Here is a 17,577-nt window from a genome sequence, read left to right on the forward strand (position 1 = left end):
CTGCAGGAGCGCACGCGCTTATGACCACGCCTTGCTTAGGAACAACCTGGCCGCGCGTTCAAGTATCGCCGCACGTTTGTGCTTGTCCACGCATTTTGCGAGAACCACCGTGCGCACCGGCGTGCGCAACGCGTCATTCCGGCCTGCCTCGCGCCACACCTGCGAGTCGGCGCAGCCCAGCAGCAGGCGGTGCTGACCCCCGGGGCCCCAGCTGCAGGAGATGGCGGGCGCCGGCAAGGGCACGGTGGTGACGCACACGCGCTGCAGCCACGAGCCGCCACTTCCGCCCACTGACGGTGGGCACGGGGTGGCAACACGGGATCAAAGGCACGATCACTGCGAAGCAACTAACATCCTGAACGTCTGTATATCTGCATTGGCAGTTGCACCAGGGCCCATGCCAATCGAGCTACGCCACTGGCGGTGGCGGTTGTGGAGCGGGGCGGATCATCTGCGGCGAGTACCTGTACCGAGTCGCGCGGTCGTGCACTCGTAGAGGCACGCGTCGGCCGTGGCGCTCCCCGTGGCGCTGCCCCACGGCCGCTCCACCGTGCACAGCTGGTACGGTTGCCCCGAGCTAAACCGCACGTCCAGGGGCTCCCCGTCCGTGCACACCCAGCTCAGCACCTGGGGCCGTCGTCACCAGCAACAATGACATCGGCACCACAGCCATCACCGCTATATGTGTCTTCTTGAGTCGCCCGTGTGTTCGTCTACCTGTCTGTCCATCGCTGTGCTTGCATGGTCACATGACGAGACGCATTCCCCATCACGTGAATTGATTGCGGATAGTTGCATGGCAATGTGAAGGCTTAATACAAAATTTGGATTCGCAGTTTTTCCGTGGGTCATGTGGAATCTTGGGTGTCCACAGGAGACTACCCCATGAAATGTCACAGGCAGGGTCTGGTGTGTGTATATATCAGCATACAATGCATATCCGTCACGTCGCTTTGCGACCTAAGTTCAACGTTAACCATTGAGGTATTGGGCCACAGAGCTCATTTTCTCGATAGACTTAAGCCGCCGAATGTTCCTGGAATGATACGCTCTCGCCCGGGACCCTAATTCACTTCGCACTCCCGACTCCCCATCTCTCTACACTCAGAGCCCACTACCGCTACTGCCACCACCATCGTCACCACCACCCTCACAAATAGGCCCCTCTCATGACATTTTCCAAGAGCCAGGAGGGATGCCCAGGGGCTCCGTCACAGCGGTCGGTAAGGGCGCAAGGTGAGGGGTGGTGAGAAGAGCACGGTGGGGTTATGGGAGACGGAGACTTTGTTTGGAGAGGAAAAGGCCGCCCCCTCCCTCCTGAGGTAGTGCCGGGCTGATTAAAAAACTAAGCACCCCCCACCGTCAAGTCTTCACTGCTCGCCCCCCCCTTCGCTCCCCTCACCTCTCTCCGTCACCCTGCATGCCCGGGTTGTGCCGTGCCACAAATCTCTGCTGCTAAGTGAAAGCCTCTCTAACAGTGGCTGGCATAACCGGCAAGCATTTCTTCAGCTCCTCCTCCGGGCACTCTCGTGTTAATTAAGCAGACGCAGTGCTGGATGACAAATTGACGTTGAGTGTGGAATTAGACTGGCGCACCGCCGCCAAAACTACAGGACTAAAATTTAAGTCGCTTGCCACAAAGGGGCTGCTATTAATTGATTGATATAAATATATATATTTTCACATCTCCATTCTAGACCTACAGCGATGCACTTAACCCAAATGCCATTAAGAGCAGAAGCTCTGCTAAATGTGCCTCGTGGGACAGATTAGCAGCATTAATACCCGGCCGACGGGGGTGTAATTCATGGGTGCCTCCACGGGACGAGCTTTTATTAAGGGGGATTATACCCTAATGTTTAATACCTATTAATGCCACACGGAAAATAACTCTGGAATCCTTCCCCCTACTCCTGGCTGGAGCTAAGTTTGGGATTTTTGACAGTGCCACACGGTGCGCTTTAGTTAACGCTTTTGGTCACCCTTTGTTGAACGCGGTTTATTAAGGGACACAATGCTGGGTGCACGTAAACAGTTTCCCTTTCATACTGATCCAACGTTGGTTGCTATTGGCCTCAAGAGCCATGTTTCAATGGACTCCATCCATGTGAGTGAAGCTGAAATTGAGGCTTCACGTTTAAAATCGCACCACGACAAGCATTGATTACACGAAACGCTTTTGACGCTCGCAGTCAGCGGTGAAGGGGAGAAAGCAAAACACGACGGCAAAATTGTTAAGCGCCAAGTTCGTTAGGCGAGCATTTCACGTCCGCACGCTGAGAAGGTTTCTCCTCCTTGTGCCTTCAGAGTTTAAAACTTTTGGTGTTTTTTTATTTTCTAGAAAAAAGACCCTCCGCAGTTTTTAACTTTTAGTGCAGCACACGAAGGCCTTGAGCGTGTCATGAAAGGCGAGCGGTGGGCTTGCGCAAGCTCAGCTGACAGTCCAATTAATGTCGCGGTGGCATGAAAGCCACCGGGGCGGAGGAATTTTGCCGGCTGACGAAGCTCGTCAGCTGAAAGGCGATCAAGTCAAAGTCTTTCAAATTAACTTAACTACTTGGGATTGAGCACAACTTCGCTGTCACTTATCGCAGTTCTGCCATAACCTCAAAGTCCGTGCCATGCGCTGGCACCCGTGATGCACTCCAACTGCAGGCGTGCACCGCGGCCACGTGACCCATCGTCGTCATGGCAAAGTGCACATCGGTACGCCGATGTTGCCGATGTTGCCGATGCTGGATGTACTGGGCAATGTTATGCCGAGACAGAGTGGTTTTCTGGGATAACTTGGATGTCACTGCCAAGCTAAAGCAAAGTTTTTTTGCGGCGGGGGGGGGGGGTTAATGCGTCACATGTGAAAGCAACACGATTTGTGGTCTGAAGACAAGGCCCAAAAGCAAGTCTCTGCCGCGATCGCTGATGCACAACTTTAATGTATCCTGCGTTGCGAGTTTGTTTTTCCTCGAATTACTTACCCACCACCCCACACATCGATCGACTCAAAAACTCCCGAGCTAAATTAAATCAACTGGCAAGTGCCATTGATTTTGGCAGGAATTTTCAGCTCGGTGCGATTAGAAAGACCGTAGAGTCGTAAAAGATGGCAAGCAGTGTAAAAAACGGCGGCGAAATGCGTAGCAGGTGTTGTGAGCGACACGAATCGTGACACAAGAAAGTGGCAGTTGTGCAATGGTAGGCTTTGAAGCAGGTGAGACACTGCTACAGGTACATGCTCTGTATTCCCTGGTTGGCTACAAGGGCAAATGAGTCGGTATTAGCAATTATTCACGGATTCATTGATCAAAATAATTTGTAAAGCTTACAATAAATGTACTAAATCGTGCATGTAGTAAATTGATCACTCTTGACTGATGGAGATTGTATGCGACGTATTTCTTTGGACCAGTGGTCGGAAAAAGAATTGGACAGGTTCAGACGAGAAACTACACACTCACTAGACAGTATTAATCAGACGGTGCCAATAAAACAAAAACTATTTATAATTAAATATAATTGTGACCCAAAATTTGGTCGGAAGGGTGAATGATTTTGTGACGAGTCTTGGGGAGATTTGCAAAGGTGAAAGCGGTTGTTGCAGGACGTACACGCAGATGAAGGTTGAAGCACCTTGTGCACTTTATGAGAGGCAGAATGAGTCAGGCCGGACGTAAAAAGGAAGTCAATATTAATGAACATTTAAAAATTCATTTGGTAGCAGTGGGTAGAATAGCACAAGACCAGTGGAAATAAGAAATCCTCAAGGTGGACGCTGCAAATCTTACATGAAGGTAAAAAATGGGATTTGGGTTCGAATCCAGGCCTTAACCCAAGATTAGACTGGGCTTTCAAATATAAAACTTGACGGTTTTAGCTCAAATACAATTTTGCTTCCATTTCCATGCAAAGAAAATCTCTACAATTGGGCACGCGGGCAAGTACAGTGCTTACTTTAAGGGATCTCGGGAATAATTCCACGACATCAACTTCCACAAACTGTTCTCTAACACAAACTGGGTGATGTACTGCTCTGTGAATAGACAATTTGTATCACGGCCACGACACCAACACCCTAATTTGGTCCAAAAAAAATAATGAAAATTTCCACTCGTGCCGCCCCTGGCACCGCCTCTGCGGCAGACGCACCTCTAGACGTCCCGCGGCACAGCACAGCAGCAGGAGATTGGCGCGGTCCCAGTCGGTGGCGACGGGCGACCAGGGGCACGCTCCCTGGACGCCGGGCCCAGCGCCACCGCCGCCGCCACCTCCAGCCCACCAGCACGCCGCCAGGTCCTGTGCCGCGTTGACGCACACGTGCCACTCCACGCGCCGCGAGGGCCCACCCGGGGGGGCGGCAGCAGCGCCGAGAGCAAAGGCTGGCAGGTCCACGGACGACACCTTCCATATGCACGGGAAGGAAAGGGGCGGACATTGGCAGAGGGGGAGACTGAGCGACTGAAATTTGCCACCAGTGTGGAGGTATGTTGAATTTCTTTCACACTGTAAGTAGCCAACCACGCTAATCGGGGGTGCGGGGGAAGGACAACAAACTAAACACAAAAAGCAGATCTAAAGAAATTAGTTTTAAATATAGATTTAAAAGTGCATAGCTCCAGTGGCTTTCTAATATCAGATGGAAGAGCATTCCAGACGGCCACAGACGCAGCGCAAGCACGTATAAGATTTATCCTTGTAGGATGCGATTAATACAAATCGGTGTCATAACTCGATTTCATACATTTTTATCTAATTTTCATCATAAGTTTTTCCCGCTTATGTAATTGTGTTTACCCCATGAGTGTAATTACAACATAAGCATGGTCAAACAACGCCCATGACCGACACGGTGCGGAGGAGGCCTTCATGTAAATTGGCTGTAGATGTTGACTGGTTTTCATTGTTGGAATGGAGAATTTCCACCGTGGTTTAGGGCTACCAATGTGGATGAGCACTCCCATATGCTCTTATGAGCAGGAAAATATTTGACCTGGCTCTGACTGCATGGGAAGCATGGGTTAAGTACTTGTAGTTTAAATATATCCTGTACAAATCCCATGTTTGAAGCACAACTACTTTTTTGACAATGCCATTGAACTGGCTGCAGCTGATTTTGACATTGACTAAATCCAAATATAATGTTGTTAAATAAACAGAGGTAACCTCTGAAACACTCACTAATTATTATTTATTAGACCTTAGCGGTTATATTTCGCCTGTGCCTTCCGCATTGATTGTGTTACACAGCGCACGCAACTCAAGTTGGATGACCATCTGGCATCCTCGAGATGTAAAATCAAATTTTTGCCTTTCCCTCAACTTTAAGCAAATTTGCTATCAGGAGAATCCATTTCGATCTCTCACAGAGCAGTAAAATGCCCTGTGTTACAGATTGCAATATTTAATTCTCAGAGCTGCAATTTAGGATAATTAAGTGCAGAAGTAAATGTAATATACAGGGTTTTGTTGCAATCATTGGTGACCAGGCTGAGACATTGATCTCAATACAATTGAGAACCCAGTTTAATTACAATGGCCCACACATGTGAATGGTCTTTCACATACACTTTATAACTGGTGCAAGCAATACATTAATTTCTCGTTGGCAAAGTACTGCAGTGGTACAGCTTCACTCCACCCTACCCACACCTACCCCACTAAATAAATAACAAACAAGTGCAACCCTCTGTCAATCCACTACTGGAGATAGGCCTTCTCATGATTTATTGAACATACATCACCCCACTGGTTAGTGTGGGTTGGTGAAGGAGAAACCTAGGAACAGTTCAGATCTCACACGCAACTGATATTAGCCGTGGCCGGCAATCGAACACAGGTCGACAGGTTCACGGCAGAGTGTACTAAACCCTGCAAATCTCTGCGCCACTACTCCCCTCCACCCCCGCCCGCCCCCCACCCCCAAATAAATTAGCGGTAATTAATTAACAGCAACAACCACTGTGACAAAGTAGAAATGATTCAGCGGCCGTGCTCCATTTTTTTTTTATTCCACCCCAGCAACTGCTATAAATATAAAACCAGAACACGTCCAGTTCCGCGCTCAGACATTTCACCAAGATACTCCCGTACGAAAGGCCCTGCGACATAAAGCGCTTGCGCACACCACACGTCGCGGTCCGTGTATATTTATGGCAATTTCCAAAGGCCATGCAAACGAGCGGCATCCACGGCCATCGCAGGAGTCTTAGGCGAGAGTGAGTGGCGTTGCGAATCTCTCCTGCGGCACTGTGCCGTCACTGTCGCCACGTGCAATCAGCGCGCTGTCAGCGGATTAGACGATCGTTTTAACCCTTTCCGCGGCGCCAATTTCACGGCGGCCGAGAGGCCCACGGGGGGGCTCCAAACTTTTAGTGGAAAGAGGGCCCAATAAGGGGGGGGGACGTCGCTGCTGCTGCTGTGGCCGCCGTTACTGCAGCCGTGCTCAACGTCGGGTGTAGCAGTGCTTTTTGCTTAACGGATGGCAAAATAAAAAAATCAAGAGCCCCCCCCCCCCCCCGTCGTGACCCCATATTAAAAAGTGGAAAATAAAGGCAACAGTGACTTGTGATCACAGCCTTATTTTATGCTTCTGTTACGGTACCGTTTAAACATCAAGCACTCGGATTTTTTTGCCTCCCGCTATCATTCTCCCTCCTTGCCCTCTTTCTCTTCTCTCTCGATCTTTTTATTTCTCCCTATCTTCATATCTCAATCTACTAAGCATCTTCGCTCCATCCCGCCTCTCTCTTTCTCTCTGACTCTTGCCAGCCTTCCTCACCTCCTTTTACTCTCTTCTCTGGCTCTCTTGCTGTTTTAATATCCTCCCTCTGTTGCTCCCTCTGCTCATTCTCCATCCATTCACCTCGTCTCTCTTTCTCAATCATCCTCTTCCTCTCCCGCTTCCTTTACTAATATATATTTTTATCGCCGTTCAAAGTAATTTGGCGGCTCTGGCCGTGTTGCCGCTATCAATAAACCCAAGTGGCAGCCGCCTGTCCCCGCGGGATTTACACGCGCCTTAGGAGAGCCGCACCACCAAAGGGACCATTTAGAAGCGTGAAATGCGATGGCCGGCCGATTTAAAGTGCTCTTCCAGCGCACGAGCAGCCAAGCCCGAGACGCCTTCCACACCGACCGCTTATGATCACGTCCCGGCACACAGAAGGTGGGAAGATGGGAGTAGCTGCGCTGATGGGGATAGAGGTGGGTTGGGTAGGGGAGGGTGTTGGGTAAACTGGGAAAGAATCGGCTCTTTAGGATTAGAAGAGAGTGGGAGAGAGAGAGAGGAAAAAAAGGCATGAAATCGAGCGAAATTCAGAAGGAAATTTTCGTAATTGAGTTCGGAATTGCGTTTTGACACATCAGACCGCGGCCACGACATGTGACAGAGAGGCAGAAAATTGATTTTGTAAGGGAAGAAATGTCGTAACACATCCGCTCCGTGATGGAAGAGTGCTCCCCCGTTTCTGTTTACAGACACAAAAGCATCAAACGCGCGTGTTGGGACACCCCCCCCCCTTCACCGCGACACAAAACCTCAATTTGGAGTGCGACGCTTTGCCGAGCTGGGTGGCGCGTGGCTCGCTGGAGACGCGATACCACCGGGGCTGTGGCTATTAACCCCCCTTTTGTGTGGCCTGGGGAATCAGAAGGCACACCCCATAGGGCTGCGGCCATCGTCTCGAAATGGATACATGTCACTTCTTGGGGGCGTGCCACCACTTTCTCAGAGTGGAAATTTAGTGTGTGAATCTTTTCTGACAAAAGAAAAAACTCTTAAAAGTTGTTCTTGTCTGTTCACGTAATATTTTTCTGTATTCGTAAATATTAAAAATAATTTTACTTGCATACAAATTTGATTCTTGACTGTGCACGGATGAAAGGCAATATTTGAAGCACTTAAAAGAAATGCGCAAAAAAGTAAACACACTCTTTTGTTAGAACAAGAGGATATAAAATATAACTTTTAAGTCCATATTTGCCACTTCTTCCTAAAACATATTCATATGAAATCCAGCAATTACGATTTCGCATGACCACCGTGGCCATGCAGCAATGGGATTATTCCATGCGCTGGGTTGAAATGGATTTTTAAATCGGAGGATGGTGAGTGGTGGTGCTGGGATGTGGAAGGCTAAATCTAGCAGTGGAAGGAGAATGGCTGATGATGATGATGATGATAATGTACCCATCTGGTCCCCAATTCCTGCTGTAACCACCCAGCTATTGCTGGTTCCCAGTGCGTCCACATAGCTCCTTCTATTATCTGCCATATAAATCCAGCTGTTAATAAGGTCTGCTGCACCTATCCAATCTCCTCTAGTGGCTGCTCTGTCCACCAAAACCCAGTCCCTCCCCGTATCTGCTGTTATCGCCGAGCCGCCGCCGCTGCCACCGCTGCCGTCATCGTAGTAATGCAGCCACGCTCACCTTGATGTCGGCGGTGGAGATCTTGTCCTGCTTGCGGTCGCGGTCGGCTGCTCCAAGCGACACGTACGACAGGCGGGCCTTCTCCACGAAGGTCGCCAGCAGGAAGGCATCCATCAGCACGCCTACACGCGCGGACCGACACACGTGCATGCCCGCGTGCTATTGTCTCACCGCATCAGCCACTATGCAAAGGTGAAAACTTTTAGTTCTGCTGAGCAAGTAAAAAAACCTAAAAAGGGTCAATATTTTGACTGGCAAATGCTTCATCAACATTTGAGCCAACTGAGAAACGTACCAGCTGCACTATGAAATATTATGCAAAAGGGTCTTTCTAATGCTATTGTATATCTATGGTCTGGGCATGTTTCAGGGCAAGTGCTAAAAGCACGCATCTACTAAGGCTGAAAAAGTTCACGGGAGGGAGCTGGGGAAAGAAGGCCTGGTTGCCCGTCACTAAGGGTGACACCACTGCTGCGCTCATTTCAACCGTGTCAGTCTAGAGTAGCCCCAAGGGTAATTTAAAGGCAAATGAGATGAATCTCCACTCTCAACTTGTTTTATCCACTACTTTGTGTTGCCCACCATTTTCACTACTTTAAAAGAAATCTACAAATTTTTTCACGTAGCAAATCCCCACCCCCTACCTCAACGATTAAATGTTTCCCACAATTTAATTCAAGATCAACTTTTTAACACTAATTTCTTATAACTGGATGAATCGACGCGTCGTTACATGGCTGCCGATCTGAGTGGTACCGTTCCAGATGGTGTCGGCCGGCAAGCGGCCCACCAGGGCCTTGTCAATCACAACCCGGTCGAGGTCGGCACCGACCAGGAACAGCGTCACCAGCATGCCCGAGCTCATGAGCATCTGCGGGACAAGCGGACTTCACGAACCATCTTCAGCACGGCCACCGGCACCGTTACCACTGACGGGGAGCGACGGGCGGGGGGGGGGGTTGTCGCCACCTCCACAACAATCGATTGTGCGCAGCATCAGCAACCCAAGTGGCCGGTGCCCGAGTCAGTGCTGGGCTGTGCCAGCCAGGTGGTGCCTCACACGACCACGGGACCCTCCTGCACCATTGTTTGCTTAAAGTGACGCCTGGTCCACACAGTACAGGGTACCACTGTCCCCTCCACTGTCACCGGGAGCGATGTTCTTCGCATGGACGGTGGAACCGAGGTTTAGTTCTCATCGGAGGAATTTAGGAAAATGTAGTACAGAATCATATTTCGTGGGATGATTTAATATTTGCAGTCATTGGTGATCAAGTTGGGCCAATCAACTTGCTACACTTGAGAACCCAGTCTGGTTACAGGTTGGCTGCCTGGATTTTCCAACCCAGGATCTCAGCGGTGTCAGCTTAGCGCTCCGATCTTTAAGCCACACGGCCACCTCTGTTGGTGTGATGTGATTCACGCGACAACATTGCCAAACGGAGCACAGATATAATTGCGGGCAAAAAAAACCACCGTTAAGAGAAACATCTAGCTTAGGTGGCAATATGTAGACTGAGTCTATGCAGCAGATTTAAATACCAACAGAAATAAAATGATTACATGTATGTCATGGCTATAAATAATGAATGATATAGCTAATTAGTCAACAGTGCACTTTGAGTGGGGGCAAAGTAAAAGCAAACGGAGAACAAGCTATCTGAATGCACAAACAGCATGGTGAACAGAAGGAGCTATATGAGAAGGAATGAAAATGCCAAACAAGGGAAAGAATACGAACACCCTTGTAAAACCATTAGGAAAATAATGAACTGAACGGGAGGGAGTAATGGGTGTTAAAGAGCCCCTGCAATTGTTATGAATTCCCTTTCATTACACCTCCCCGTTTGGAATGTGAGCAGTGGCACACAGGTAGGCAGTCTCCCACGTAAAATTAGCAGACAATGAGCCTTAATGACACGACATGAAATCCCATGAATATGCAAAGTTACCCCCCCCCCCCCCCCCGTGAATTATGATGCATTGCTTCGTTCAACGACTGCCCATTGAGCCCATTGTTTTGTCGGGGCCTCCCAACCCATTCCAATCCCCACCTCTCATTCTCTGGCCTCCCCCGCCCCATGACAACGTCCAACAATGAGGGGCAGTCAATTGCCTAGGGTGCACTCCTGCCCCCAGCTGTGCACATTTTTCAAATCCGGTTAATCGAATCGGCAAATTTCCACATTCCCATGATATTTTAGCAACCTCACTGGCAGATGTACAGACGCACACACCTTCACTATTCCGTACCACAGTCAGTATTCATATGGCAAAGATGGCACCGCTGTGATCCAGTAATTAACTGGGCTCACAAGTTTCATGAATTAATGCTCTCAGCCCATCACTGATCACTACAAAATACACGGTTTGGACAAAAGTCTTACGTCAAAGAATAATAATAAAATAATTAGTCCTTCATCAATGTACTGCCAAATGAAGACATGTTCTCGTTGTGTCAGTCATGAGGTTCTTTGACCATACTTCCCCACGCTGGTCAGTGCAGATTGGTGAATGGGGGTTCTGGTGTAACACAGTACTCCTGTTAGCCATAAACAGGAGTCAAACTCAGGATTCAAAGCGGAATGTGCCAAGCACCATAATGCCATCCACTCCATCCTCCTCAAATTCAGACCAAAATTTGTTTTCATCCTGTGCTTTAACATTGGTGTCATGAAGAGTTATCTTGTTGCAAGGATATATTGCCCATGAATGACAGCATGTCAAGTAGACTACCAACCAATCTATGAAAACTTTTTTTTTATGTTGTCCCCAAAGAGGTGTTTTATTTTTCCATAAGGGTTCCCTAAAACATATAACTCGAGAAAGAGACTAAATATCCCCAGCATTATATTTGTCCATGGCCACGACCTCTCACCTGGCAGCAATGCTTGCTCCTCCATCTCGTGTCCACGCAGCGGCTGCCTTGCAGCAGCTCCTAACACCGACACAACGAACACGCGCAAACGTGCATGTATCTGCATACGCACGCCACTTAGAGAAGCAACGACGCACAAACGTACACACGTGTGCCTAGTTCAGCTTGGCATATATTCACACACAATGGCCATTCTGGGTCTAATAAATGTGGTGCAGCTGTGGCATAGACCAAAGGATAGATGTTGCTACGTCCATATAATAACCACACAGTTTAAACAATGTGCGACTTGTACTCCAGTACTCCAGTATTATGAAGTGGCTTTAGCAGAGGAGTTAAACACTCACGCACAAAACAAGAATATTTATAAATTATTTTAAGCTATCTGTATGCTTTCCTATGACATCATCCCTGCCGATGAAGCTCGTATTGCGTGGAAAATTAAGGCAATGGGGAGAGGCCAGGCACAGTGGCCACGCAGTGCATTCTGGGTTTTTGAGAATGTGTTTGCACCTCCAGGTCCTTGAGAGTTTCGCGCAGTTTCTCCGGCCGCTTGTTCTTGGGAACCCACGTGTAGTTGCGACCTGGGTGACACAGGAGTTTGCCTGACAGCTCAGCTTAGCTCCGAGTATAAACCAACAATAAAAAAAACACCAATTAAAAAAAGCCGCACATTCGCTGCGACGCTCATAAAATAAAAGACCGATTGTGCAAGCTACGTGCGTTGGAAATTTGTTTTTTTTAATTGTAATCCTCAACTTGTGATTTATCACGCACTCTCGAACAATCTGTTAACTGTTTCAAAAAGGCTCTCTCTTGTGAGTGTGGTTCCCCCCCCCCGCTCAACGTGGGTGTTGGAACGTGAAGGAATTCCACCGTACTCTCGGCGTAGCGCTGCTTGTCCTCCAGATAGAAGAAATCGCTGGTCGGGGGAACTGCACGGCAAAACCACATGTGTGCAGGGCTCAAAACGATGCGCGGATTTCACAAAACATGCAATTTATTGATAAATCTTTTCAAAAAGTACAAATTGTTACCGCACGGTAACAACATTAAAAAAAACCCAAAGACATCCGCATACCTGCCTCGCCCTTCTCGTGATAGTGGAAACAGCCGATGTCGGTACCTTGCAAGAGAAAAGGTGGGGAAAGGAGAAAAAAACGCCAAGCTAAATTGAAGTGGTTTATCTAAATTGCAATCCAAGGCGTTCACCTCAACGTTACATGGCGGGCAGCTGTGGTCAGGCGTCCATGCAGTCCAATGCCGCGTTTTTTAAAATTATAGATTTCGGGAGAATTACCGCACGTGGGAATGCGAGCGGGGCAATCGGTGGTGCAACAAAGCGCCGGCAACATGGACACCCTTGTGGGAATCGAAAACGGAAAAACCCCAACAAAACAAAACCGACAATGAGCCAGCTGGGGGGTTCGCCCGGTCATGCCAACGCAAAGCCAGGCTTGCAGACATCCATGGGAATATGAATAACGTACAGAGCGTATATATTAATACAGACAAAGATCCCCTGTATAGCCTTCACAGACTGTTGGGGCAAATGGTGTTAGGAGCATTGAAGGACGGAACCGAAAACGAGGGGTCGGGTGGACAGCACTATACCCGGCCGTCTTTATCTCCCTAGTGGCGACACACTGCACCAGGTACTCATTTGAGGCTGAGTCGACCTAGGGCAACAGCACCGGTTCAGATAATCACCACTGGTGTTGGTGGCCGCGAGCAAAAGTTGAACTTGGATTCGTAGCGCAGAGCGATAACCGTTGCACCACCGCTCATCACATTCATATACACACACAGACAGTAACACACACACACTGCCGAGAAAAGCACCCTCGTCCGTGCGGACCTCTCCGCCCGGAAAGATTCCTACGCGCAGCGAGCGTCTGATGGTCTCAGCCCTTTCACGGGCAGCTGCACAAACAAATTGCGCACTTTGAGGCCAAGCGGGTGGTTTAGGGAAGACAGATATGGAAGCACATGCCTGTAATCTGGGAGATGTATAGTTCATACACACACGCACAAATATGTTGTGGAAGTTGGCCCTAGAGGGCCCCCTTCACCCAGCTCAGCACGGGAGCCACCGGGACCGGGCGGCATGAAGATGATCACAAGCAGGTTGTTGACCAGTCATGGTCAACAATTTAAGTTGCCTCAGAGACTGACACACAATGGCTGACTCCTGCAAATTATCAGGTGACTGAGGCTAAAATGGAATGGGAGCTCATCCTGTACTTTACAAAGAGGTGTATTGTCTCGTGTGAAAAGACTGTTGGGGCAAGTGCTGTTTGTAAGCTTAAAGCCAGCAGGCAATACAAGGAAAGGTGAGGCCAAGCCCCACGGATATTTGGCCACCTTTGACCCCACAGATCTAATGTTAAACACATCGGACAAGGCAATCAATTTAGGATGAGCTGACCTAGGGGGAGTCCGAACAAGTCTGAATGGCACTTGTTGTTGACCTTATCCATGGCTGGGTGGCCGGGATTGCAGCACAATGCACAAACCACTGCACAACCACTCCCTAAACTGCTACTCCAACACTCAAACATATCCACTCACACACACATATTAAACCGACATTCTAATTGAAACATTTCACATTCTATAATGTTTCACTTTGAGTTTAACCCTGAGCTGCTCACCTATTGGTGATCCACACTAGATTCACAAGCAAAATGCTAAATGAGTTTGTAACCGTGGCCAGAGATTGCACTTGGCTGGCTGGTATTGTAGCAAAGAGCAGTCCCAGTGACACATTGCTTGTACCACCCAGCCGTTTTCCGAGCTGGCAGTTGAAGACGACAGGGCCCAGTCATGCTGTGCTGCTCCTCCATTACCTTTAACGGCGAAGGAATTCTTCATCGTCCAGAGACGCAGCTCTGCGTGGAAGTACGCCATCCGAGAGCCCTGCAAAAGGCAAGCGGCACATGGCGGCGCCATTTCACGTGGCTGCTGTAATTAAAATCAGGATGCATGCTGTATGGGCCCAATCCACATGCCGGCAAATGTATTCTTACAAAATATTCGGAAACAGCGTGAAAAAGAATGTCACCGCCAATGGAGCAATGTGTTTCGGCTGTTTCCTCGACCTGTGACTCTGGGCCCAAATACACAGTTACTAAGTGAGCACACATTAAGAGGTGAGGCCACTGACCACAAGAGATTGAGTTTGAATCTCGAGCAGGACCAATTCAGCCTCGTCACCGTCATCCGGTGAGGGTTTGGTAAAAGGAGCACCTCCTGTTCAGGCTCGACGATAAACTGGTCCCTGCCACATGAATATAGTTTCCACCACTGGATCAGGACCACGGATGAAGAATAATTCTGTGCAGGTCTCTTGAGAGCATGGAGACCCTTAAAGATTCATGACTTGGTAATATACTTAATGTGTCGGAGTTGGAGACTGATTTCAACATTTTTATATTGTTCGAGTAAATATACATTCACGTATAATGATTGGTATAGTGAGTGATAACAGTCGTGTGTTAATTCCTTCAGTAGATAGAACGTATTCTTTGGGGCTTTCGGTAAAGTCACGTAGATAGGTTAAAAGCAATTAACAAAAACTACGACGTTTCGATCGCAACACAAGCGGTCGTCATCAGGAAAAGGGGGTTATAGCCTCTAAAGGCAAACTGTTTATAAAGGTTTGAAATGGGCGTAGCCCAAGTGTCATCAGCATGGGCGGGGCAGCTGATGTTAATGTACGTGATGGTACTCGTAGAGGGCAACGACGGCGCTGGTGGTGGGTTTCCACCAATTAAAGGGCTGCCAAGTGATCATTGCACCTCGCTAACACACTCACACAGCTGACGGTGGAGGTTGCTGCTAGAGGTGATGGTACTCGTAGAGGGCCACGGCGGCACTGGTAGTGGGCTTCCACCAGTAAAGGGCCACTGCTAGTGGTGATGGTAGTAGTGGGCATTGATGGTCCAGGTGGTGGACTACCACCAATTAAAGGGCTGCCAGGACTACAATGGAAACATTACAGCCAGTTATGACTTAAACTGGTTGATAACGTCCTTCCAGTGATTGCTGAGTTTGTACCCATCTTCTCAGTTGAAATTGTGTCTATGTCTGTATATATGGATGGCTTCATGAACGAATCTTTGTTGATAGCCAGTGGGTTTGCAAAGTAACTTCGTCTTAGAGAAATCAATTTCGAGTGAGCCCACCGCATTAAAACAATGATCAGCCACGGCCAAGGTATTGGTCCTACTGTGTTTCAGATCTGCCTTATGTTCACGAACACGGTCCGAGACATGTTGCTTAGTTTCCCAAACGTAACTACTGCCACAGACACAGCTTAGTTTGTAGACGCCGGAGTATTGCATGTCAGGGATCACATCCTTCACAGATGGGATCAGATCACGAATTTAACGTACTGTGTGTACTGTGTTAAATCGAACCTGGATCTTGTGTTTGCTCATGATTTGGGAAATATTTTTGGTGTCTGATGATAATTATGATGATGCACGGTATTTGTGACATTCCCAAAAAGTAGTCTGCAATACAGCAAAGCTGTGAAGTCTGAGCAACGTTAGTGAATTAATAATTTAGGCATATCCAAGTAACACTAATTTTCTAATATCCCTTCATTTAATACACCCTGTAAATAATAGGACAAATTTTCTGAAACATGCGAAGAATAACTTTCCTCTTCCTGAATCTCTCACAAGCACCACTTCATAAAAACATGACAATTTTAACCTCCAAGTCAGTTTATAAATGGCCAGAAGCCAACAAAACATGCCAAGGCACAAAGCATCCCCACTAGATCCTTCCTGCGCCATTGTAGACTCACTTTTTGGAAGCGGGCAGGGGTCCAGTACAGAGAGAGGGAGAAATCTAAACGGCTTTGACTGAAAATATAATAAAAAGTTCACAATGCATGCCACGCACCGACGGCGAGATCGACGCGCCACGGGGCACGGCTCTGCCCACTTTTTTGGGCAGGAGTCATAATGAAGGAATTTTGTATTTTATACGTTTCATTATTATTATTATTGATTTAAAGTGCCCGTGCCTTTTCAGCCGCATATCCGTCCACAGCCCCGGGCTCGCACGGCCGCGACAAAAGCGTTCCGGGGACGCTCCCCTCAGGCCCCTTCCTGCCAGCCAATTAGCGCAGGGCGAGAGACGAACAAAAAAAACTCACAACAAGGGGCCGCGAGACGCCAGGGCCTTTGATCGGCCGAAAAGCGTGGAGCAGTGGGGGGCGGGGGGGGGGCCCAAGGGCCCCCCTTCGGCCGCGCACGCCAGCATGACCCATGCAGCCGCGACTTCCGACCCGTAGGTCAGCACTGGGCTCCCTAGCAGGGTGCCGCAATTAGAGTAATTCAGGGTGAGAAGCAGAGATCAAGGATGCAATAAGTCACCCAGAAGATGCGAGTGCTTTCAATTTTTCTTAAGAAACGTGACACGCTGTCTGGTGATGTACACAAACTACTCGCCATAAAAAAAAATCACAAAATTATTCTAATTTGCAAAGAAAATGAGAATACCACAATAATAAATTACCAAATGGTATTAGATTTTCAACCCATAAAAAAAGTTGCTACCTAATTGCAGTCTGATAAGAGCATGGCTGTTGCATTACACACATTTGACAATTTATTCATTAGCTAACGCAAGTTTACAGCACAGCCTACAACAAAAACATCACTTGATGTGTTTTATGTGACTCGTCTTTTTCTGTGAAAGCACGTTCCAAGACAGCAGGCTAACTGACGATGTTGGAAGTCCAAATATGGACTTACAATTACAAATGCAGTCTTTTTGCCCATGTGGTGCATGTATAATATATTTTTCTCAAACGCATAATTGGTTCTTAAACAACGTGCACGTGCCATAAGTTTCTGACCCAACGTTAACTGAGGAATGAATAAGTCGTCCAGTTCCGAGCGGCCAAGATAAAGCAGGGTTGGGCACCGACTTTGACGATGTGGGTCCTTCCGTGCATGCACCGTGCCACACAGCAGTGTCTGTGCTCTGAGATGCACGACAGATGTAAGTTGTTGTTGTTGTCTATGATGAACCCACTTTGCGTTAAACTAGAGTTCTGCACGAGTACAACTTCCACATCATAGAAAATTGCTCTTTCAATCACAAAGCACATTATGTAATTTATTACTTGAGTTCAATGTGTAATAACATTTTTGTTTGTGTTAAATATCTTGTGAAATTGTATTGTAAAGAACACAAATTGCATATTTATTCAATGAATGAAATAATTAAATAATGGCGATGTATGTAGCAATCCA

General features: G+C 48.0%; 1 protein-coding gene across 4 annotated transcripts in view; it reads right to left on the reverse strand.

Annotated features, from left to right (window-relative positions):
- The window catches only part of WDPCP (WD repeat containing planar cell polarity effector), a 35,717-nt gene that overhangs the window by 12,342 nt on the left and 5,798 nt on the right, over positions 1 to 17,577 (reverse strand). For all 4 annotated transcript variants that reach the window (XM_061559547.1, XM_061559548.1, XM_061559545.1 and 1 more), the window contains 10 exons: positions 14,152 to 14,221; positions 12,384 to 12,428; positions 12,184 to 12,237; positions 11,816 to 11,886; positions 11,303 to 11,362; positions 9,181 to 9,295; positions 8,425 to 8,546; positions 4,144 to 4,395; positions 465 to 627; positions 160 to 290 (listed from right to left, as the gene is read on the reverse strand). In XM_061559547.1, coding sequence (XP_061415531.1) covers positions 160 to 290; positions 465 to 627; positions 4,144 to 4,395; positions 8,425 to 8,546; positions 9,181 to 9,295; positions 11,303 to 11,362; positions 11,816 to 11,886; positions 12,184 to 12,237; positions 12,384 to 12,428; positions 14,152 to 14,212 — 1,074 coding nt within the window. In that variant the 5' untranslated portion in view covers positions 14,213 to 14,221. The remainder of the gene's footprint in view (positions 1 to 159; positions 291 to 464; positions 628 to 4,143; positions 4,396 to 8,424; positions 8,547 to 9,180; positions 9,296 to 11,302; positions 11,363 to 11,815; positions 11,887 to 12,183; positions 12,238 to 12,383; positions 12,429 to 14,151; positions 14,222 to 17,577) is intronic.

Source organism: Lethenteron reissneri, chromosome 25 (assembly GCF_015708825.2).
Source record: "Lethenteron reissneri isolate LAM-NWPU_2019-01 chromosome 25, ASM1570882v1, whole genome shotgun sequence".
NCBI lineage: Eukaryota > Metazoa > Chordata > Hyperoartia > Petromyzontiformes > Petromyzontidae > Lethenteron > Lethenteron reissneri.